Source organism: Neophocaena asiaeorientalis, unplaced genomic scaffold (genome assembly GCF_003031525.2).
Source record: "Neophocaena asiaeorientalis asiaeorientalis breed wild unplaced genomic scaffold, Neophocaena_asiaeorientalis_V1.1 scaffold134, whole genome shotgun sequence".
NCBI lineage: Eukaryota > Metazoa > Chordata > Mammalia > Artiodactyla > Phocoenidae > Neophocaena > Neophocaena asiaeorientalis.
This window is the reverse complement of record NW_020185339.1, coordinates 28037189-28062614: the sequence shown is the minus strand read 5'-3', so window position 1 is coordinate 28062614 and position 25426 is coordinate 28037189. Positions and strand designations below refer to the sequence as shown.

General features: G+C 40.9%; 2 protein-coding genes across 4 annotated transcripts in view; one reads left to right on the top strand and one right to left on the bottom strand.

Moving 5' to 3' along the window:
- FAM186A (family with sequence similarity 186 member A) overlaps positions 1–15224 on the bottom strand; it is a 130948-nt gene extending 115724 nt beyond the window's left edge. Inside the window, 1 exon segment of the mRNA XM_024736424.1 lies at positions 15063–15224. Within this exon segment, the coding sequence (XP_024592192.1) occupies positions 15063–15224 (162 nt within the window).
- A 9762-nt stretch (positions 15225–24986) lies between these two features.
- Positions 24987–25426, top strand: part of LARP4 (La ribonucleoprotein 4) — a 64093-nt gene continuing 63653 nt past the window's right edge. For 2 of the 3 annotated variants that reach the window (XM_024736852.1, XM_024736854.1), the window contains exon 1: positions 24987–25124. In XM_024736852.1, the coding sequence (XP_024592620.1) occupies positions 25107–25124 (18 nt within the window). In that variant the 5' untranslated portion in view covers positions 24987–25106. The remainder of the gene's footprint in view (positions 25125–25426) is intronic. The other variant, XM_024736855.1, reaches the window with a different exon arrangement.

Genomic DNA, 25426 nt, shown 5'->3' with positions numbered 1-25426 from the left:
TTCTGTTTTTGTGCCAGTACCATACTGTCTTGATTACTGTAGCTTTGTAGTATAGTCTGAAGTCAGGGAGCCTGATTCCTCCAGCTCCATTTTTCTTTCTCAATATTGCTTTGGCTATTCAGGGTCTTTTGTGTTTCCATACAAATTGTAAAATTTTTTGTTCTAATTCTGTGAAAAATGCCATTGGTAATTTGATAGGGGTTGCATTGAATCTGTAGATTGCTTTGGGTAGTATAGTCATTTTCAGAATATTAATTCTTCCAGTCCAAGAACATGGTATATCTCTCCATCTGTTTGTGTCATCTTTGATTCCTTTCGTTTGTGTCTTATAGTTTTCTGAGTACAGGTCTTTTACCCCTTAGGTAGGTTTATTCCTAGGTATTTTACTCTTTTTGTTGCAATGGTAAATGGGATTGTTTCCTTAATTTCTCTTTCTGATTTTTCGTTGTTAAGGTATAGGAATGCAAGAGATTTCTGTGCATTAATTTTTTACCCTGCAACTGTACCAGATTCATTGATTAGCTCTAGTAGTTTTCTGGTGGCATCTTTAGGATTTTCTAGGTATAGTATCATGTCATCTGCAAACAGTGACAGTTTTACTGCTTTTCCAATTTGGATTACTTTTACTTCTTTTCCTTCTCTGACTGCCGTGGATAGGACTTTCAAAACTCTATTGAATAATAGTGGTGAGAGTGGACAGCCTTGTCTTGTTCCTCATCTTAGAGGAAATGCTTTCAGTTTTTCACCATTGAGAATGATGTTTGCTGTGGGCTTGTCATTTATGGCCTTTATTATGTTGAGGTAGGGCATAACTTCTATGCCCACTTTCTGGAGAGTTTTTTTCATAAATGGGTGTTGAATTTTGTCAAAATCTTTTTCTGCATCTATTGAAATGATCATATGGTTTTTATTCTTTAATTTGTTAATATGGTGTATCACATTGATTGATTTGCATGTGTTGAAGAATCCTTGCATCCCTCAGTTAAATCCCACTTGATCATGGTATATGATCCTTTTAATGTGCTGTTGGATTCTCTTTGCTAGTATTTTGTTGAGGACTTTTGCGTCTATGTTCATCAGTGATATATGTCTGTAATTTTATTTTTTTGTAGTATCTTTTTCTGGTTTTGGTATCAGGGTGATGGTGGCCTTGTAGAATGAGCTTGGGAGTGTTCCTTCCTCTGCAATTTTTTGGAAGAGTTTGAGAAGGATGGGTGTCAGCTCTTCTCTAAGTGTTTGGTAGAAGTCGCCTGTGAAGCCATCTGGTCCTGGATTTTTGTTTGTTGGAAGATTCTAATTGCAGTTTCAATTTCATTACTTGTGATTTAGTCTCTTTATATTTTCTGTTTCTTCCTGGTTCAGTCTTGGAATGTTGTACCTTTCTAAGAGTTTGACCGTTTCTTCTAGGTTGTCCATTTTATTGGCATATAGTTGCTTATAGTAGTTTCTTATGATCCTTTCTATTTCTGCAGTGTCAGTTGTAATTTCTCCTTTTTCATTTCTGATTTTAGTGATTTGAATCCTCTCCTTTTTTTCCCCCCTTTTTGTCTTGATGAGTCTGGCTAAAGGTTTATCAGTTTTGTTTATCTTCTCAAATAACCAGCTCTTGGTTTCACTGATGTTTGTTATTATTTCCTTCCTTTCTATTTCATTTAGTTCTGCTCTGGTTATTATGATTTCTTTCCTTTTACTAACTTTGGGTTTTTTTGTTCCTTCTCTAGTTGCTTTAGGTGTAAGGTTAGGTTGTTTATTTGAGATTTTTCTTGTTTCTTGAGGTAGGATTGAATTGCTATAAACTCCCCTCTTAGGACTGCTTTTGCTGCATCCCATAGGTTTTGCGTCATCATGTTTTCATTGTCATTTGTTTCTTTTTTTTTTTTTTCAAATTTGGAAAAGGGTCTTTAATTTTATTGAAGCTCATTTTTCTGGGCTCCATTGAATAGGGCTCTAACTTTGGGTATATCTCCAACTTCAATGATTTTGGCTCCAGCTAACAACTGCCAAACCAAACCAGATGTTACAATTGGGGAGATACCCAATTGCATTAAAGTTCCTCTGTTGGATGCAAGAATAACTCCCATCCAGTAAAAAGGATCTGCAGAAACTGATGACATGATTCCAAATGGTGGTATCTGACAACATACTAAGAAGGTGAAGAAAGTTATAGGAGTCCATAGTACCTTTTTTCTTAACTGGATTTTCCTTTCAGGTTTCTGAATATCTGGTAGAACTGCACAGAATGGTTTGATAACTTCTGAAAATTTGATGCCCTTGGTGGCAGCTAGGGCGACCCAGGTGGGCCCAGCAACCTTGGGGAGGCCTTCACTAGGCTCCCAAGGCTCAGGCTTCAGCACCCACTCCAGACACTCTATGTATTTTTTGATTTCCTCTTTGATTTCTTCAGTGATCTCTTGGTTATTTAGTAGCATATTGTTTAGCCTCCATGTGTTTGCGGGGTTTTTTGTTTGTTTGTTTGTTTTGCGGTACGTGGGCCTCTCACTGCTGTGGCCTCTCCCATTGCGGAGCACAGGTTCCAGACGCGCAGGCTCAGCGGCCGTGGCTCACGGGCCCAGCCACTCCGCGGCATGTGAGATCCTCCTGGACCAGGGCACGAACCCATGCCCCCTGCATCGGCAGGCGGACTCTCAACCACTGTGCCACCAGGGAAGCCTGTGTTTGCATTTTTTACAGTTTTTTTTTCCTGTAATTGATTTCTAATTTCATAGTGTTGTGGTGGGAAAAGATGCTTGATACGATATCAATTTTCTTAAATTTAGTGAAGCTTGATTTGTGACCCAAGATGTGATCTATCCTGGAGAATGTTCTGTGTGCACTTGAGAAGTAAGTGTATTCTGCTGCTTTTGGATGAAATGTCCTATAAATGTCAATTAAGTCTATCTGGTCTAATGTGTCATTTAAATCTTGTGTTTCCTTATTTATTTTCTGTTTGGATGATCTGTCCATTGGTGTAAGTGGGGTGTTAAAGTCCCCCACTTTTATTGTGTTACTGTCAATTACCCCTTTCATGGCTGTTAGCATTTGCTGTATGTATTGAAGTGCTCCAATATTGGGTGCATAAATATTTATAATTGTTACGTCTTCTTCTTTGATTGATCCCTTGATCATTATGTAATGTCCTTCCTTGTCTCTTGTAACAGCCTTTATTTTAAAGTCTAGTTTATCTCTTATGAGTATTGCTACTCCAGCTTTCTTTTGGTTTCCATTTGCATGGAATATCTTTTTCCATCCCCTCACTTTCAGTCTGTATGTGTCTCTAGGTCTGAAGTGGGTCTCTTGTAGACAGCATATATACAGGTCTTGTTTTTGTATCCATTCAGTCAATCTGTGTCTTTTGGTTGGAACATTTAATCCATTTACATTTAAGGTAATTATTAATATGTACGTTCCTATTACCATTTTCTTTATTGTTTTGGGTTTGTTTTTGTAGATCTTTTTCTTCTCCTGTGTTTCCCGCCTACAGAAATTCCTTTAGCATTTTGTTGTAAAGCTGGTTTGGTGGTGCTGAATTCTCTAAGAGTTTGCTTGTCTGTAAAGCTTTTGATTTCTCCATCAAATCTAAATGAGATCCTTGCTCGGTAGAGTAATCTTGGTTGTAGGTTTTTCCATTTCATTACTTTAAATACATCCTGCCACTCCTTTCTGGCCTGCAGAGTTTCTGCTGAAAAATCAGCTGATAACTTTATGGGGATTCCCTTGTATGTTATTTTTTGCTTTTCCCTTGATGCTTTTAATATTTTTTTCTTTGAATTTAACTTTTGTTAGTTTGATTAATATGTGTCTTGGCATGTTTCTCCTTAGGTTTATCGTGTATGGGACTCTCTGCGCCTCCTGGACTTGGGTTGCTATTTCTTTTCCCATGTTAGGGAAGTTTTCAACTATAATCTCTCTGAATGTTCTCTCAGACCCTTTCTTTTTCTCTTCTTCCTCTGGGACCCCTATAATTTGAATGTTGGTGCATTTAATGTTGTACCAGAGGTCTCTGAGACTGTCCTCATTTCTTTTCATTCTTTTTTCTTTATTTCTTTATTTTTTAATTTATTTATTTTTGGCTGTGTTGGGTCTTCATTGCTGCACGTGGGCTTTCTCTAGTTGCGGCGAGCAAGGGCTACTCTTCGTTGCGGTGCATGTGCTTCTCATTGTGGTGGCTTCTCTTATTGCAGAACACAGTCTCTATGCGCGCAGTCTTCAATAGTTGCAGCATGCGGGCTCAGTAGTTGTGGCATGTGGGACCTAGCATGTGGGCTTCAGTAGTTGCAGTGCGTCAGCTCAGTAGTTGTGGTGCATGGGCTCTAGGGTATGCGGGCTTCAGTAGTTGTGGAGTGTGAGCTCAGTAATCATGGCTCGCAGGCTTTAGAGCACAGGCTCAGTAGTTGTGGCACATGGACTTTGTTGCTCCACGACATGTGGGATCTTTCCAGACCAGGGATTGAACCCATGTCCCCTGCATTGGCAAGCAGATTCTTAACTACTATGTCACCAGGGAAGTCCCTTCGTTCTTTATTCTTTATTCGGCTTCTCAGCAGTTATTTCCACCACTCTATCTTCCAGCTCACTTATTCGTTCTTCGGTCTCAGTTTTTCTGCTATTGATTCCTGTAGTGTATTTTTCATTTTGGTTATTGTGTTATTCATCACTCTTTGTTTGTTCTTTACTTCTTCTAGGTCCTTGTTAAACATTTCTCATATTTTCTTGATCCGTGCCTCCATTCTCTTTCTGAGATTTTGGATCATCTTTACTATCATTACTCTGAATTCTTTTTCAGGTAGGTTGCCTATTTCCTCTTCGTTTATTTGGTCTTATACGTTTTCACGTTAATCCTCGTCTGTAACATTTTTTTGTTATCTTATTTTTTTGATGGGTGGGGCTGTGTTCCTGTCCTGGTAGTTGTTTGGCCTGAGGTGTCCAGCACTGGAGTTTGCAGGCAGTTGGGTGGGGCCGGCTCTTGGTGCTGAGATGAGGACCTCCAGGAGACCTCACACCAAGTAATATTCCCTGGGACCTGCAGTTCTTTGTTAGTCTAGCAGCTGGGACTTGGCGCTTGCACAACAGGAGCTCAGGCCTGACAACCAAGATCCTGCAAGCTGTGCAGCGTGGTAAAAAAAATCAATCAACAAATAGAAAATAGCAGAACAATAACAAAGACTAAGAAATAAAATAAAATTAGGGCTTCCCTGGTGGCGCAGTGGTTGAGAGTCCGCCTGCCAATGCAGGGGACGCGGGTTCGTGCCCCAGTCCAGGAAGATCCCACATGCCGCAGAGCGGCTGGGCCCATGAGCCATGGCCACTGAGCCTGCGCGTCCAGAGCCTGTGCTCCGCAACGGGAGAGGCCACAACAGTGAGAGGCCCGCATACCACACACACACAAAAATAAAATAAAATAAAATAAAATAAGAAAAATAAAAAATATATTAGAAAAAAATAACAATAAAAATGAAACAACCATAAAACAAAGCAGAACCACAACAGCAAAAACAATTTTAAATAAAATAAAGAAAATAAAAAATATTTTAAAAAATAAAAATAAAAGATAAAAAAATTTAAAAAGTAAAAATTCCCTGGTGCCTCCTTGTCAGTGTCCTTGCCCTGATGATGAGCTACAGCTTCCTCCCACCTCCCCAATAGGCCTCCAAGACCTCTAGGTAGGTCTCTGGACCTGCTGTGTGAGCCCCACCTCTGTATGTGTTCCTCTCCCACAGGGGCTGGCGCAGCCAGGGGAGGCCTTGGAAGGGGGCAGTGCTTGGCCCGCCTGGACTTGCACAGCCAGAGGAGGCCCTGTCAGGGGCGGCACTCGGGCTGCCTGCATGCACGTGGCTAGAGGAGGCTTTGGTGGGGGTGGGGCTCAGGCCCAGGACGCCCTCGTCTGGAAGAGGCTTTGTTGGGACAGTTCACGGTCTGTCAGGACCTGTGTGGCCCATGGAGGCTTTGTGGGGAAGCTGTGCTCGGGCCACTGGGAACCGCACGACCCACAGAGGCCTTGTTGGGGGCGGTACTCAGGTCTGCCAGGACCCAAGCAGCCAAAGGAGGCCCCAGCTGGGGCACAGCTGAGGCCCAGGACCCACGCACTCAGAAGAGGCTTGTGGGGGGAACTCAGGCCCAGGACCAGCACAGCCGGAGGGAGCCTCAGGTGGGTGGGGATTCAGGCCTGGGACCCCAGCAGGCTTGCTGGGGCCTGAGCAGGCGGGGAAGAAGTATTTCCCTCCGATCCCCCAATCCCCTGAAGGTCCCTCTTCGTCCCCACTGTCCCATGTCCATGAGTGGGCACCTCTGAGCGTGGGAACATTTCCCCTCCCCCATCCCCCCTCAGGGGTGCCGGTCCCATGCCACCTCTGCTTTTTTTTTTTTTCACACACACTGTATTTTATTTTTACAAGAGATAAATAAACTGACACCAAGCATTGTAAATGGATGACCACAACAAAAGCAACAATGATTGCAATTACCAAACAGGAAGCACACTCATACTATGTCATAATATTGACATTCAGTCCAGGAATCCTCCACCGTAACAGCTCCTTTACTTTGCAGTGAAAATTGATTTGTATATTTTTTGCCTCTGAGTCCTTGTGGGATTTTTTTTGTTTTTATTGAAACAGAAAGTCACAAATATTATTATCATCCTCATCAGTTCACTCAGTCCCATGTAATTAATTTTTTTTCATCTTGATCTTTGTTAACACTTTTATGAATTCATCAGTTTTCCATTAGAGTTCTGAAAATGCTTATTCATTCAGTTCAGCAGTATAGTCAGTTACCAGAAATCTGTATTTGTCAGTCTTTTCCATGAATTCCTTGAAGATGAAACACTTTTATAGGAACATTTTTGCAAAAGTATCAGAGTACACCCAGAACTGTCTGTAAATGACAAAAGACTTAAAAATGACCACGGATAAAGATTTGATGAAAGTTCATAATAATGCAATTGACAAGGAAATTTAGTTATTTCTGAGATATACATTTTAAAATAATAACTAGAATTATGACTTATAAATTATACCAGAACATATAAGATTTTTAGAAATTTCATGTAATGTCTGAAACATTTATATTAACATATTTCCATACAAATAACCCAAAGAAAGTTTAGTATTAGTTGTCTTTTTTGTTTGTTTGTTTGTTTATGCTACAGGTTCTTATTACTCATCAATTTTATACACATCAGTGTATACATGTCAATCCCAATCACGCAATTCAGCACACCACCATCCCCACCCCACTGCGGTTTTCCGCACTTGGTGTCCATACGTTTGTCCTCTACATCTGTGTCTCAACTTCTGCCCTGCAAACCGGTTCATCTGTACCATTTTTCTAGGTTCCACATACATGCGTTAATATACGATATTTGTTTTCCTCTTTCTGACTTACTTCACTGTGTATGGCAGTCTCTAAATCCATCCACATCTCAACAAATGACTCAATTTCATTCCATTTTATGGCTGAGTAATATTCCACTGTATATATGTACCACATCTTCTTTATCCATTCGTCTGTCAATGGGCATTTAGGTTGCTTCCGTGTCCTGGCTATTGTAAATAGTGCTGCAATGAACATTGTGGTACATGTCTCTTTTTGAATTATGGTTTTCTCTGGGTATATGCCCAGTAGTGGGATTGCTGGGTCATATGGTAATTCTATTTTTAGTTTTTTAAGGAACGTCCATACTGTTCTCCATAGTGGCTGTATCAATTTACATTCCCACCAACAGTGCAAGAGGGTTCCCTTTTCTCCACACCCTCACCAGCACTTATTGTTTGTAGATTTTTTGATGATGCCCATTCTAACTGGTGTGGGGTGATGCCATTCACGTTTAAGTCTACTCCAGCTTTCTTTTGATTTCCATTTGCATGGAATATCTTTTTCCATCCCCTCACTTTCAGTCTGTATGTGTCCCTAGGTCTGAAGTGGGTCTCTTGTAGACTGCATATATGTAGGTCTTGTTTTCATGTCCATTCAGCAAGCCTGTGTCTTTTGGTTGGAGCATTTAATCCATTCACGTTTAAGGTAATTATCGATATGTATGTTCCTATGACCATTTTCTTAATGGTTTTGGGTTTGTTTTTGTAGATCCTTTTCTTCTCTTGTGTTTTCCACTTAGAGAAGTTCCTTTAGCATTTGTTGTAGAGCTGGTTTGGTGGTGCTGAATTCTCTTAGCTTTTGCTTGTCTGTAAAGCTTTTGATTTCTCCATCGAATCTGAATGAGATCCTTGCCGGGTAGAGTAATCTTGGTTGTAGGTTCTTCCCTTTCATCACTTTAAGTATATCATGCCACTCCCTTCTGGCTTGTAGAGTTTCTGCTGAGAAATCAGCTGTTAACCTTATGGGAGTTCCCTTGTATGTTATTTGTCGTTTTTCCCTTGCTGCTTTCAATAATTTTTCTTTGTCTTTAATTTTTGCCAGTTTGATTACTATATATCTCAGTGTGTTTCTCCTTGTGTTTATCCTGTATGGGACTCACTGCACTTCCTGGACTTGGGTGGCTGTTTCCTTTCCCATGTTAGGGAAGTGTTTGACTGTAATCTCCTGAAATATTTTCTCTGGTCCTTTCTCTCTCTCTTCTCCTTCTGGGACCCCTATAATGCAAATGTTGTTGCGTTTAATGTTGTCCCAGAGGTCTCTTAGGCTGTCTTCATTTCTTTTCATTCTTTTTTCTTTATTCTGTTCCACAGCAGTGAATTCCACCATTCTGTCTTCCAGGTCACTTATCCGTTCTTCTGCCTCAGTTATTCTGCTATTGATTCCTTCTAGTATAGTTTTCATTTCAGTTATTGTATTGTTCATCCCTCTTTGTTGTTTAATTCTTCTAGGTCTTTATTAAACATTTTTTGCATCTTCTCGATCTTTGCCTCCATCCTTTTTCCGAGGTCCTGGATCATCTTCACTACCATTATTCTGAATTCTTTTTCTGGAAGATTGCCTATCTCCACTTCATTTAGTTGTTTTTCTGGGGTTTTATCTTGTTCCTTCATCTGGTACATAGCCCTCTGCCTTTTCATCTTGTCTGTCTTTCTGTGAATGTGATTTTCGTTCCACAGGCTGCAGGATTGTAATTCTTCTTGCTTCTGCACTCTGCCCTCTTGTGGATGAGGCTATCTAAGAGGCTTGATGAGAGGGACTGTTGGTGGGTAGAGCTGGCTGTTGCTCGGGTGGGCAGAGCTCAGTAAAACTTTAATCCACTTGACTGTTTATGGGTGGGGCTGGGGCCCTCCCTGTTGGTTGTTTGGCCTGAGGCAACCCAACACTGGAGCCTACCTGGGCTCTTTGGTGGGGCTAATGACAGACTCGGAGGGCTCATGCCAAGGAATACTTCCCAGAACTTCTGCTGTAAGTGTCCTTGGCCCCACAGTGAGCCACAGCACCCCCCCGTCATGCGACGCCTCTGCAGGAGACCCTCCAACACTAGCAGGTAGGTCTGGTTCAGTCTCCCCTGGGGTCACTGCTCCTTCCCCTGGGTCCTGATGCGCACACTACTTGGTGTGTGCCCTCCAAGCGTGGAGTCTCTGTTTCCCCCAGTCCTGTCGCAGTCCTGCAATCAATTAATTCCCACTAGGCTTCAAAGTCTGATTCTCTACGAATTCCTCCTCCCGTTTCTGGACCCCCGGGTTGGGAAGCCTGACGTGGGGCTCAGAACCTTCACTCCAGTGGGTGGACTTCTGTGGTATAAGTGTTCTCCAGTCTGTGCGTCACCCACCCAGCCGTTATGGGATTTGATTTTACTGTGATTGTGCCCCTCTACTGTCTCATTGTGGCTTCTCCTTTGTCTTTGGATGTGGGGTATCTTTTCTGGTGAGTTCCAGTGTCTTCCTGTTGATGATTGTCCAGCAGCTAGTTGTGATTCTGGTGTTCTCTCAAGAGGGAATGAGAGCACGTCCTTCTACTCTGCCATCTTGGTTCCCCTCTCACTTGTCTTTAAGTTTGTTTCCTAGGCAAATGTCCAAGCAGTGACTGGGGGAATGACTCACTCTGGTCTCTGTGAAACTCTAACTTCTCTCTGTTTCTTCCTCTGTAACAGCCCCACCTCCATTTTTCTTTCCCCTCTCCCTCCCACATCCTACCTGGTCACGTGTGGATTCCTCCCGTCCCCTTAGGTATCTGAGGTCCCCACCAGCACTTAGTAGGTGCCCTAGTTGTGAGGAGATGCAAACTCCATGTCCTTCTATTCTGCCATCTTGACTCCGTCCCCCAAAATAGAGTTTAAATTTTTTAAAAGATTGCAAGCGACTGTAATAAAAAGGTTCAATAGAGGAAGAAGATATAACAATTATAAAAATGTACGCACCTAATAACATACCCTCCAAATATAAGAAGCAAAAATTAACAGACTTGAAGGGAGAAATAGATAGTTCTACAGCAATAAGGGGAGATTTCACTTTCAGTAATGGACAGAACAACTAGACAGAGATAAATTAGGAAATGGAGGACTTGAACAACCAATAAACCATCTAGATATAACAGATGTATACAGAATACTCCATCAAATAACAGAATACAAGAAAAGGGACTTTCCTGGTGGTCTAGTGGTTAAGACTCCACACTCCCAATGCTGGGGACATGGGTTTGATCCCTGGTCAGGGAACTAAGAGCTCACATGCCTTACCATGTGGCCAAAAACAAACAAAAAAACCCAGAATACACAATTTTTTCAACTGCATGTGGGGCATTCTCCAGGATAGACCCTTCTCCAGGATAGGCCACAAAATAAATCTCAATGTATTTAAAATTATATTATACAAAGTATCTTTTCCAACCACAGTGAGATGAAATTATAAATCAACCACAGAAGGAAAACTGGAAAATTCACAAATATGTGGAAATTAACACATTCTTAAACAAGTGAGTCAAAGATGAGATTACAAAGGAAATTTAAAAATACTTAGAGATGAAAATGAAATCACAACATACAAAAACTTATGGAGGGAGGGCTTCCCTGGTGGTGCAGTGTTTAAGAATCCTTCTGCCAATGCAGGGGACACAGGGGACACAGGTTCTTCCCCTGGTCTGGGAAGATCCCACATGCTGCAGAGCAACTAAGCCCGTGCACCACAACTACTGAGCCTGAGCTCTAGAGCCCGTGAGCCACAACAACTGAAGCGTGCGTGCCTATAGCCCAAGCTCTGCAACAACAGAAGCCACCACAGTGAGAAGCCCATGCACCAAAATGAAGGGTAGCCCCTGCTTGTCGCAACTAGAGAAAGCCCTTGTGCAGCAACAAAGACCCAATGCAACCAAACATAAATAAATAAATAAATAAACTTATGGGGGGACTTCCGTGGTGGGGCAGTGGTTAAGAATCCACCTGCCAATGTAGGGGACACAGGTTTGATCCCTGGTCCGGGAAGATCCCACATGCTGCGGAGCCACTAAGCCTGTGCACCACAACTACTGAGCCTGTGTGCTGCAACTACTGAAGCCCGCATGCTCTAAGGTCTGCATGCTGCAACTACTGAGCCCATGTGCTGCAACTACTGAAGCCCGCATGCTCTAAGGCCCATATGCTGCAACTACTGAGCCCATGTGCTGCAACTACTGAAGCCCGTGTGCCTAGAGCCCATGCTCTGCAACAAGAGAAGCCACTGCAATGAGAAGCCAGTGCACCGCTCGCCACAACTAGAGAAAGCCCTTGTGCAGCAACAAAGACCCAACGCAGCCAAAAAAAAAAACCAAAAAACAAAAAACTTATGGGATGTAGCAAAAGCAGTGCTAAGAGGGAAATTTATAGGAATAAACATGAAAAAAAGAAGGTCTCAAGTCAACAACCTAACTTTATACCTTGAATGAACTAGAGAAAGAAAAATTAACCCAAAGCTAGCAGAAAGAAGGATTAGAAAAATTAGAGCAGACTTAAAAAAAAAAAAAGAGTATAGGGACTTCCCTGGTGGTCCAATGGTTAAGACTCCAAGCTTCCACTGCAGGGGGCACGGGATCAATCCCTGATTAGGGAACTAAGATCCCACATGCCCCATGGCATAGTCCCAAATAAATAAATAAATGAGTTTAGAGAATCAATAAAGAAAATCAATGAAACAAAAAGTTGACTTTTCCCCCTAAATCAACAAAATTGACAAACCTTTAATTAGACTGACAAAAAAAGAGATTACTCAAATTACTTAAACCAGAAATCAATGTGGGGACATTACTACTGATTCTACAGAAATAAACAGGATTAACAAAAACACAAATTCGAAAAGATACATGCACCCCAATGTTCATAGCAGCATTATTTACAATAGCCAAGAGATGGACACAATCTAAGCATCCATCAACAGATGAATGGATAAAGATGAATGGATAAAGAAAATGTACATAGGGACTTCCCTGGTAGTCCAGTGGTTAAGACTCTGCTTCCACTGCAGGGGGTGTGGGTTTGATCCCTGGTCAGGGAACTAAGATCCCACATGCCACGTGGTGTGGCCAAAAAAAAAAAAAAAAAGAAAAGAAAATGTACACATACACACACAATGGAATACTACTCAGCCATAAAAAAGAATGAAATTTTGCCATTTGCAACAACATGGATGGACCTAGAGGGTATTATGCTTAGTGAAATAAGTCAGACAGAGAAAAACAAATACTGTATGATATCACTTATATCTGGAATCTAAAAAATACAACAAACTAGTGAATATAACAAAAAAGAAGCAGATTCACAGATATAGAGAGCAAACTAGTGGTTACCCGTGGAGAGAGGGAAGGGGGGAGGGGCAATATAGCGGTAGGGGAACAAGAGATACAAGTTATTAGGTATAAAAGAAGCTACAAAAAAAAAAAAAAAAAAAGAAGCTACAAGGATATATTGTACAACACAGGGAATATAGTCAATATTTTATAATAACTATAAATGGGGTATAACCTTTAAAAATTGTGAATCACGGAATGGGTCGGTGAATGGATGGGTGGATAGATGGTTGGGTGGGTGGAAGAAAAATTATGAATCACTATATTGTACACCCATAACATAAAATATTATACATCAATTATACTTCAATTTTAAAAATTTTAAAGAAATAAGGAGGATTACAAGAGGGTACTATGAACGATTGTATGCCACCAAATTGTTAACCTAGATGAAATGGGAAAATTCCTGAAAACACAAAACATATGAAAACTGAATAACAAAGAAATATAAAATCTGAATAGACACATAACTAGAACAGAGAACAAACCAGTAATAAAAAACCTCCCAACAAAGAAGAGTCCTAGACCAGGTGGCTTCACTGGTGAATTCTACCAAACTGGAGAGTTGGTATGTCCTGAGGTAGACCAGTAAAAGTGTATTGCTCGCCTTGCCCACTGAAAGAAAATTGCGTCTGGTGGTCCATATTGACAGGTATGGAGAAAGCCATTTGCCAGATCAGTAGCTGCATACGAGGTACCAGAGTGTGTGATAATTTGCTCAAGCAATGAAACCACATCTGGTACATCAGCTGCAATTGGAGTCACCACCTGATTAATTTTACAATAATCCACTGTCATTCTCAAAGGTCCATCTCTCTTCTGCACAAGCCAGATAGGCAAGTTGAATGAGGATGTGATGGGAATTACCACTCCTTCATCTTTCCCTGATGGTGGCATTTACTTCTGCAATTCCTCTAGAAATGCAGTATTGTTTTTGGTTTACTACTTTCCTATGTAAAGGCAGCTCTAGTGGCTTCCACTTGGCATCTCCCACCACAATAGCCCTCACTCCACAGGTCAGGGAACTAGTGTGGGGATTCTGCCAGCTGCTGAGTATGTCTTTTCCTTTTACATATTCCAGAATTGGCAAAATAACCACAGGATGGGTTCAGGGACCCAGTGGGCCCACTGTGATATGGACCTGAGCTAAAACTCTATTAATCACATGACTTCTGTAAGTCCCTACTCTGACTGGTAGACCATAGATTACACTTTGGATCTCCTAGAATTAGTATCAGTTCAGAGCCAGTAGTCCCCAAAAGGTCTGGTTATTTCCTTTTCTCCAATGCACAGTTATCCTGGTAAAAGGCCAGTTCTCTTCAGAGAAGGCTTGGAGAAGGATTAATAGTATAAAATTTGACAGTGTCCTTCTGCAAAGAAACCCAACCTCCCCTTCATTCAAGTGGTTCTGGGTCTGTAAACAGCTTAAGTCTGGGAATTGATTGAGGGGCCATGATTCTCTGTTGTTACGATTCAGGTTAGACTTTTGTTCACTTGACCCAGAAATTTTCCACTTATACAGATCAGGTAAGAATTTAGTAGGTTCCTAACTATTTTACTTTTAGTAGGAATACCGTGATCGACTAGCCAATGCCATAGTTCTTCATAAGTCAGACTATTCTCATTGATGCTTTTTGCTGTCCATTATGGTAACCATGCCCACTTGGCCTTTGATGGTTGACTGCCACCACTTGGTCCTTGGTATCTCAGGATCCAATCACTCCCATTGTTTTTAGATTTCCCACTGTAAGGTCTGGTCTACAGAGAAGAGTGATCACAGAGTTCTCCAAGGATGCCAAGGCTCCTCTCGTACATCTGTTTCTCACAGTCATGATGAAAGGTATGTCTTCTGGACTCTCCCAGGTTGGATGAGCAGATCTTCAATGACAAATCCACTTTAACATTCCAATTTCTCTAAGCCTTTTAATTCTTTCCCCTACATTAGACAAGTCTGGCATGTCTAACTTATTCACTGTGAGTAACCTTTCGGTCCATGTTTCAGTCAACCAACCAAACTGTTAGAACCTTTTCTGATTCCCCAAGCTGAAATGTTAAATACTGAATCTCAGCTTAGTGAGTCTACATCAGTTGGCCTGATCCAACTTTATGTTCCTTCCACCATTATCCCACATCTTTAACATCCATTCCCACACATATTCCCTGGATTTCTGCCTGTAGAAATTAGAAAACTCAACTAGTTCTTCTGGAGTGTAGTGTACCTCCTCATGGGTCACCCTTTGTACCTCACTTTTAGTGGCCTACTGGGATTTGAATCTAGTTATAGATCTAGAAAGAAAGAAATGCTGTGGGAGTGGTTCCTGAGGAAACTCAGCCTTGTCTTGCATGACAACTGCCTCAGGAGAGGTCAGTACAGTTTCCTCAGGCAATGCAGGGCTCATACTCTCAGACAGGGGTGGAGTGGCCATTCCCACTGGTGTTGGGTGAAGAGGCCGCTCCCCTGGCAAAGAACACTCATCAGAATTTAGAGCTTTCAACATCCCAAGCTTTAACGAAGTCTTTCCACACATCCCCATTCCAACTTTCAGGATCCCATTCCTTTTCAGTCAATGCCCTTACTTTATAAATTTATTTATTTATATTTAGATGCATTGGGTCTTCGTTGCTGTGTGCGGGCTTCTCATTGCAGTGGCTTCTCTTGTTGCAGAGCATGGGCTCTAGGCACGTGGGCTTCAGTAGTTGTGGCACGCGGGCTCAGTAGTTGTGGCACACAGGCTTTGTTGCTCCACAGCATGTGGGATCTTCCTGGACCAGGGCTCAAACCCGTGTCCCCTGCATTGGCAGGAGGATTCTTAACCACTGCGTCACCAGGGTAGTCCCAATGCCCTCACTTTAACATTAGCCACCCAGTGAGGCTGGGAGATCAACTTGTAATTCAGCTAGTCAGAGAATGAGATTCTTTGTTTAATTTCATCAGTCTTAGCCTGGAGCTACAGGAGATTAAGGGTCTCCTTTAAGGCACACACAGAAGCTTTCGGGTCATTTATGTGGCACTTGAGCTGGGAATCTGATTCCCTGAGCTCATCCTTTTCTTTCCCCACTTTGTTCAGTGACATTAGGAGCAACCAACCAATCTCATTATATTTGTTAATTTGCCAAAAATGTTTGAAAGTGTCATATACACAGTCACCCAGGTTCTTGCTTCTTATAAGCAGTGCATTAGGAATATCCAATGGTGACATTTTGCATATCTTAATTGCCAGATCATGCCAAGGATGGAGATAAACAGGATACTGGCTCTAAGTAGTTAAGGTGCATGTCAAAGGAATGATTTCAATGAGCCCAGATTCTTGCATCTTCCCAGTTAATGAATTTAGAGAAGTGCGAAATTCATTAACTTGAAATATCTGGTTTTCTTTAATTAACAATAATCTTTTCTGATGTTCCAGCTACCTGTTGTTGTTGGGTTTTTTTTAATGCAAAACATCCTATATATCCTTGGTCCTCCCTTACGTCTTTGGAACAGTCCCTCACAGCTATCTGAGAGGCTGTCTCCTGGGCTTAAGTTTTCAGCAATTGCACCAAATAAAACATAATTCTCAACTTTTAGGTTGTGCATTTTTTTTCAGTTGATATATATATATCTTTTTTTTATCTTATAATGAATCAGCTCACATGATTGTGGAGGCTAAGAAGTATCATGATCTCTACTTGGCAAGCTAGAGACCCAGGAGAGCCCAAGGTATAGTTCCAGTCTAAAAGCCAGCAGGTCCAAGACCCAAGAAGAGCTGATGTTTCAGTTCAAGCCTAAAGACTGAAAAGACTAAAGTCCCAGCCCAAGGCAGTCAGACAGGTGGAGTTCCCTTCTGCTTAGACTTTTTTTGTTCTATTCAGGTCTTTAATTGGGTAAGACCCACCCACATTAGGGAGGGCATTCTGCTTTACTCAGTCTACTGATTCAAGTGTCAATCTCATCCAGAAACGTCTTCACAGACATACCCAGAATATCTGACTAAATGTCTGGGCTCCCTGTAGGCCAGTCAAGTTGACACATAAAATTGATTGGCACAGCTATCAACAGAGTAAAAAGGCAATACACAGAATGGGAGAAAATATTTGCAAATCACACATCTCATAAGTAGTTAACACCCAGAATATATGAAGAATTCCTACAACTCAACAAGAACAAACCTAGTTCCAAAATGGGCAAAAGACTTGCATAGACATTTCTCCAAAGAATATATACACATGACAAGCAAGCACATGAAAAGATGCTCAACATCACTAATCATTTGGGAAATGCAAATCAAAATCACAGTGAGATACTTCAGACCCATTAGGATAGCTATTATGAGAAAAAAAGCCAAAACCTAGAAAATAACAAGTGTTGGTGAGAGTGTGAGGAAATTGGAACCCTTGTGCACTGCTGATAAGGATGTAAAATGGTGCAGCCATACGGAAAACAGTATGGCAGTTCCTTAAGAAATGAAAAATAAAATTATCATATGATCCAGCAATTCTACTCCTGGATATACAAAGAATTGACAGCAGGGACTTAAACAGATATTTGTACTCCTATGTTCATAGCAGCATTATTCACAACGGCAGAGAGGTGGAAGCAACTCGCGTGTCCAATGATGAATGAGTGGATAAACAAAACGTGATATATACATACAATGGAATAATAGTTAGCCTTTAAAAGAAAGGAAATTCTAACAGATACTGCAATAGTGATGAATGCTGAGGACATGCTAAATGAAATAAACCAGGCACAAAAGGACAAATACTTTATGATTTCACTTAGATAAGGTATCTAGAGTAGGCAAATTCATAGAGACAGAAAGATGAATGGTTGTTGCCAGGGTTTGGGGGAAAAGGGGAATGGGTAGTTACTGTTTAACGGGTCAGTGTTTCTGTTTGGGGTGATGAAAAAGTTAGTTATGAAAAAGTTTAGTTAACAAAAATGTAGCTAATCGAATACAACATAGTAAAAAGAATGCTACATCATGAGTAAATGGGATTTACTCTAAAAGTGTAAGGTTGGTTTAACATTCATAACATTAATGTAATTCACTATATAGCCAGATTCAAATAGGGGGGAAAAATCATGATTATCTCCTTAGATGTGGTAAAACCTTTTGATAAAACCCAATACCTATTCCTGATTAAAAACTCACCAGGGGCTTCCCTGGTGGCGCAGTGGTTGAGAGTCCGCCTGCCAATGCAGGGGACACGGGTTTGTGCCCTGGTCCAGGAAGATCCCTGACCCAGGAGAGCCCAAGGTATAGTTCCAGTCTAAAAGCCAGCAGGTCCAAGACCCAAGAAGAGCTGATGTTTCAGTTCAAGCCTAAAGACTGAAAAGACTAAAGTCCCAGCCCAAGGCAGTCAGACAGGTGGAGTTCCCTTCTGCTTAGACTTTTTTTGTTCTATTCAGGTCTTTAATTGGGTAAGACCCACCCACATTAGGGAGGGCATTCTGCTTTACTCAGTCTACTGATTCAAGTGTCAATCTCATCCAGAAACGTCTTCACAGACATACCCAGAATATCTGACTAAATGTCTGGGCTCCCTGTAGGCCAGTCAAGTTGACACATAAAATTGATTGGCACAGCTATCAACAGAGTAAAAAGGCAATACACAGAATGGGAGAAAATATTTGCAAATCACACATCTCATAAGTAGTTAACACCCAGAATATATGAAGAATTCCTACAACTCAACAAGAACAAACCTAGTTCCAAAATGGGCAAAAGACTTGCATAGACATTTCTCCAAAGAATATATACACATGACAAGCAAGCACATGAAAAGATGCTCAACATCACTAATCATTTGGGAAATGCAAATCAAAATCACAGTGAGATACTTCAGACCCATTAGGATAGCTATTATGAGAAAAAAAGCCAAAACCTAGAAAATAACAAGTGTTGGTGAGAGTGTGAGGAAATTGGAACCCTTGTGCACTGCTGATAAGGATGTAAAATGGTGCAGCCATACGGAAAACAGTATGGCAGTTCCTTAAGAAATGAAAAATAAAATTATCATATGATCCAGCAATTCTACTCCTGGATATACAAAGAATTGACAGCAGGGACTTAAACAGATATTTGTACTCCTATGTTCATAGCAGCATTATTCACAACGGCAGAGAGGTGGAAGCAACTCGCGTGTCCAATGATGAATGAGTGGATAAACAAAACGTGATATATACATACAATGGAATAATAGTTAGCCTTTAAAAGAAAGGAAATTCTAACAGATACTGCAATAGTGATGAATGCTGAGGACATGCTAAATGAAATAAACCAGGCACAAAAGGACAAATACTTTATGATTTCACTTAGATAAGGTATCTAGAGTAGGCAAATTCATAGAGACAGAAAGATGAATGGTTGTTGCCAGGGTTTGGGGGAAAAGGGGAATGGGTAGTTACTGTTTAACGGGTCAGTGTTTCTGTTTGGGGTGATGAAAAAGTTAGTTATGAAAAAGTTTAGTTAACAAAAATGTAGCTAATCGAATACAACATAGTAAAAAGAATGCTACATCATGAGTAAATGGGATTTACTCTAAAAGTGTAAGGTTGGTTTAACATTCATAACATTAATGTAATTCACTATATAGCCAGATTCAAATAGGGGGGAAAAATCATGATTATCTCCTTAGATGTGGTAAAACCTTTTGATAAAACCCAATACCTATTCCTGATTAAAAACTCACCAGGGGCTTCCCTGGTGGCGCAGTGGTTGAGAGTCCGCCTGCCAATGCAGGGGACACGGGTTTGTGCCCTGGTCCAGGAAGATCCCACGTGCCGCGGAGGGGCTGGGCCCGTGAGCCATGGCCGCTGAGCTTGCGCGTCCCGAGCCTGTGCTCCGCAATAAAAAAAAAAAAAAAAAAAAAAAAAAAAAACAAAACTCACCAAACTAGGAAAAGAAGGAATTTCCCAACTTGATAAAGAGCCATAAAATATATACAGCTGTTTCATACTTAATGGTAGAAGACTGAATGCTTTCCGCTAAAGCCTAATATCAAGAACAAAGCAAGGATGTCTCATCACTTTTATTCAACTTGATATTGGAGGTCCTAGCCTAACCAATGAGTCAAGAACCAAGTATAAATGCACAGAGATATGAAAGGAGGAAATAATACTGCCTCTATTAGTATATGATAGGATTGTCTATGTAGAAAATCCAAAGACTGTACAAAGAATATCTATGAGAACTAATAGATTAGGTTTCAGTATACAAGATCAATATGCAAAAATTTATTGTATTTCTTTGTTAGTTGTGAACAATCGAGAATAGAAATTAAGGAACAATACTATTTACAATAATATAAAAATATGAACTACTTGGGGATAAATCTGACAAAAGATATGCAAAGCACTTCTGAGAAAAATTAGACCTAAATAAATGGAGATATATGCTATATTCAAGGGTCAGAGACTCAATATTGTTAAGATTTCAATTCTCCCCAAATTGACCTACAAATTCAATACATTCCCAGTCAAAATACCAGTAGGCTTTTTTTTTCCCCCAATATTATTTGACAGACTGATTCTAAATATCCTATGGAAAAGCAAAGGGAGAAAGCAGTGTGGATAAAGACAGTTTTTATTTTTTAAAATAAATTTATTTATTATTTATTTTTGGCTGCTTTGGGTCTTGCTGTGCATGGGTTTTCCCTAGTTGCAGCGAGCGGGGTCTACTCTTCGTTGAGGTGCCCAGGCTTCTCACTGTGGTGGCTTCTTGTGTTGCGGAGCACGGGCTCTAGGTGTGCGGGCTTCAGTAGTTGTGGCATGTGAGCTCAGTAGTTGTGGCTCGCGGGCTGTAGAGCACAGGCTTGGTAGTTGTGGCACATGGGCTTAGTAGCTCCGTGGCATGTGGGATCTTACCGGACCGAGGCTCAAACCCATGTCCCCTGCATCGGCAGGTGGATTCTTAACCACTGCGCCATCAGGGAAGTCTCAAAGATGGGTTTCAGATTATGAGTGTTTGAGTCTTGAGAGAAAAGCCCAAGAAGAGGAAAAGGAAGTAAAAGGAAGATGAGAGAAGTTGGGCACAATTGAAGAAGAACAAAGTTTAGGAATTAAAACTACATGATTTCAAGAATTATTATGAAACCTCAGTAATCAAGATACTGTGGTATTGCGGGACTTCTCTGGCAGCACAGTGGTTAAGAATCTGTGGTGTACCCTGATACTAGCCGTGGTGTTTCAGTCCGGGTGATGTCATAATAGACCCATTGTGACGTTATCATTGACTCAAACATTTAAAGAGTGCTTACTATATGCAGAGAATTAGGCATTCTATATGCTGTGATGGTAGCGGGTGAAGGGGGGAGGGAGGGAAGGAAAGAATAAACAGGAACGCTAAAAGAAATAGAAGGTATAGCCCTGCTTTAAATGAGCTTAAAATCTAGGTGTTAGAATTCAAGATCCAGTGTATCAAATGTAACTTCTGTTTCTTCTCTCCTCCTGAGGTTTCGCTTAAGAATGTTTAAGCTTGTAATGGAATAATTGTGTTACAACTTCCTCAGCTGCCCTTCAACTTTTCCTAGACTTGTAGTAACTTGGAAGATAGTATTTGCATGAAGATCACACTCTTTGCACTGACTGCCTAGTGGCTCATTTTTTCAAGAAGCCTGACTGAAGAAGGCTTTGACGTTCTGTAGTTGGCTGGGAAATTGAAGGGAACACTTAGAGGCTGCTTTCTAACTGAAAGAAGAGTACTTTGGGCAGCTCCTCTGATTGTAGAGGTGGTGAAAGGATTTAGGACACTAGAGCAATTAAAAGGACAGATGGTTTTGTTGGTTGTGTAGATTATTTTTTAATTTAAAAAAATGTGAAAAGCACAGAAAGAAATATAACAAATAGCCATGTGCCTACCACCCAGAATGAACAGATATTAACATTTTGTCATATTTGCTTCAGATATTTTTAAATAAAAGAAAGCATTAGAGATAAAGTTGAAGTCCCCTTTGGTGTTCTCCCCAGACTCCTTCCTTCCTGTTTTCCCCTTTTCAGAGGGCCATAACAAGCATGAATTTGATGTATTTGTGTCTAGTCTCTGTTTATATACTTTTACTGCAGGTGTATGTGTTCATAAACTATGTAATATCATTTTGTATGTTTTAGATTTTATATAAATTGTGGATGTATAACAATTTCTCTATGAGAACTTCCTATGTTGAGTCCTTATTGTAACTTAGTCCTATGTTGAGTGCTTGTTGTAAACTTGTAAATTTAAACAATTTGTTTCAATTCTTCAGAGAAAGGGATACAGGGGATCATAATGTAATTGTCTTTCAAAAATATCAATCAATATGTAAGAGCAAGTTAAATATTTTCCCTTCTAAGATCCTGTTGTCTAAATTACTCCCTCCCCTGTGTTCCCAAATCATTTTGTAAACTTTGTATCATAGCACTTATCTCATTGAGTGTAACTATTTATTATTTGTTTCTATCCACCAGTTGGTGAACCTCTCAAAACCAGATGCGGTACTTTAGGTTTCTTTATCTAACATTTGGCATATTCTTCCTCAGTACCTCCATGGAAACTGTCTAAAATTTGGATATTCATTATAGTTTAAAGCTCGTCTCCTCATGGAAACGTTTGTAAGTCCCAGAATACTTTCATACTTCCTTTTATTGTTAGACTGCACCCTCCCCCCAGTCATAAAATATCACTCCCTCCTTTCCTATAAATCACAATTAAGTCTATTTATTCAAGGAAGTTCATAATGTTTTCTGAAAGGGCCACATTTTTAAAAAACATCTTTATTGGAGTATAATTGCTTTACAATGGTGTGTTAGTTTCTGCTTTACAACAAAATGAATCAGTTATATATATACATATATCCCCATGTCTCTTCCCTCTTGCGTCTCCCTCCCTCCCACTCTCCCACTCCCACCCCTCCAGGTGGTCACAAAGCACTGAGCTGATCTCCCTGTGCTATGCGGCTGCTTCCCACTAGCTATCTACCTTACGTTTGGTAGTGTATATATGTCCATGCCTCTCTCTCACTTTATCACAGCTTACCCTTCCCCCTCCTCATATCCTCAAGTCCATTCTCTAGTAGGTCTGGGTCTTTATTCCTGTCTTACCCCTAGGCTCTTCATGACATTTTTTTTTCTTAAATTCCATATATATGTGTTAGTATACGGTATTTGTCTCTCTCTTTCTGACTTACTTCACTCTGTATGACAGACTCTAGGTCTATCCACCTCATTACAAATAGTTCAATTTCGTTTCTTTTTATGGCTGAGTAATATTCCATTGTATATATGTGCCACATCTTCTTTATCCATCAATCCGATGATGGACACTTAGGTTGTTTCCATCTCCGGGCTATTGTAAATAGAGCTGCAATGAACATTTTGGTACATGACTCGTTTTGAATTATGGGATTGCTGGGTCATATGGTAGTTCTATTTGTAGTTTTTTAAGGAATCTCCATACTGTTCTCCGCAGTGGCTGTATCAATTTACATTCCCACCAACAGTTACATGTACCTGTCCAGTATTCCCAGCACCACTTATTGAAGAGGCTGTCCTTTCTCCACTGTACATTCCTGTGAAAGGGCTACATTTAAGGAGAATTATTTATTTATATAAATGTGAGGTTTCATTAAAATATCTATCATTACCCAGCATTTCTCAACATAATCAATTAATCTATTAATTACTTTGTTGATAATAATACTATATTGTGAGATCCTTAAATAACTGTTCATTTCTCTCGATTTCTTTATATTGCTTACCCTAGTGGGCATTCACAAAGCAGCCTACATACTTGTCAACAAAACGAATTTAGTATTATTGTGCTCTCTCTCTCTCCTTCATATTTTTTTATGCAGCATGGAATTCATCAGCAACTGGAAATGAAGGCTTTTTAAAGCAAATTTTAAAATCTCTTCAATCTGACAAGCATTTGTTGAGATACTACTATGTGGCTACCATTATACTAGACTGAAAAATATATGATAGGGACCTGTGAAGAAAATAAAAAACAAAACAAAAAAATTAAGATAGAATATAATATTCAAGTGCTAACAAGGGACATGAAGAAGAGACCTGTGAGGAGCAGAGTCTTTGGGAGAATCTTATGGAGAGAGAAGATTGACTGACAAATGAAGGCATTTCAGATAGGCTTTTCAATGAGCCATGGCTTTGGAGGTGAGTGCAGAGTTTGTTATTTCAGGGAAAAAGTAAGGAGACTGGTTTAATTGAGATGAGGTAATGTTGAGTTTACTGCAGATCAGAGTAGGAGAGTATGGGACAGAAATATCAGCAATTCGAAGGGGAAATTAATTTGGTATCTAAATGAAAAATGAAGGGATTCATTTGAGGTTAAGGGAGATTACATAGTATCAGAATGGTAAGGTCTTGAAAGCAAATAATAACAGTTTGGTAAAAATGAAACTTTCAATTTAGGAAGATTTTTTGAAATAATAGAATAGAAAAAATCCATTGGAGAAGATCAAGACATGACTGTTTCAAACGATGAGTGTCAGAGCTAGGATATAGAAGTGGGACTGATAAGGAAGGGACAAATCCTAGTAAGTGTTGCTAAAGATAATAAGGATTTTGGATCATCTAACAGAAAATTATAAAGATAATTAAAAAAATTTTTGTGTGTATTTCATTTGAATTAATGGCAGAACATCAATGAAGAGGCTATCCAGGCTAAGTACTACCAAATAGGATTATATTGAGCAGAGATGTGGGTACCTAATTCAAGGGAACTTGGGGCAAAGTGTGTTCTAGAGAGCTCCTTCAACTGTAAAATAGGAATAATAGTATTATTGCGTTGGATTGTTTAGATTAATTCACGTAAAATACTTAGAATAGTGCCAGGCATGTAGTAGGCCTTTAATGTACAGCAGTTGCTGTTAATATGTTTACTATTACTGCTGCTTTTTTCCCTTCTCTACTTTTTCCCTGAGAGCCGCCGCCTTTTCGGCAGGGCTGGTTGTTTTTCAGTACATTTTGCACAAGCTCGGCTTTTTATCAGATCTAGGTCTTGGGCCACGAGAACTGCGGAGTTATTATGGCCATGGTAACTATCCGTTTCGCCAGGGATAAAATGCGCCTGTAAAATTTTTACATACTCCCGTGGCACAGAATGGTGCCTTCCTCTGATCGCTTCCCCCGCACCCCCCCCCCGGCCACATGATAGTACAGTCCATACTGCGGCTGCAAAAGGTAGCGCAAAAGTTGAGCGCGCCGAGGATTTTCTCTTCTCCCGGAAGCAATTGTTCTCTAGAGCCGGAAACAGTTGCTGTTTCAAGGGAGGAGGGACTGGGCGGGTCAGGCCGCAGCGGCTGACGGCGGGGGAGGAGCCGGGTCCGCTGCCGGGTGGAGGGGCCAGGCGAGTGTCCTTATCCTAGCTATTGGGCTCCGGCCTGTAAGCCAGTTGGAGTCGCGTCGGCGAGAACGATTGGGCCGAGCGGAGAAAGTCATGTTGCTCTTCGTGGAGGTGAGTGGACTTGGGATTCTCGTCCTGCTCTGAGGAGAGCAGGAGTGTGAAGGCGCCGGCCGGTTCCAGCGCCATGTGACTTTCCAGGCCGTACACGGCGCGGAACCGGCAGATAGGCTGACACAGCACCTGGGCCGTGCAGGCCCGCGGCTCCGCTTTGCGCGCTCGCAGCACTTTAGGAGGCTGTGAGAGGCGAGCGCCGTGGCGGGGGAGAACCGAAGGTGGAGTATCGAGGCTTCTCTGGTGCGGCGTGAGGATCGGAGGAAGGGGAAAGCGTCCCATATGGACCTTCTAGAGGAGGC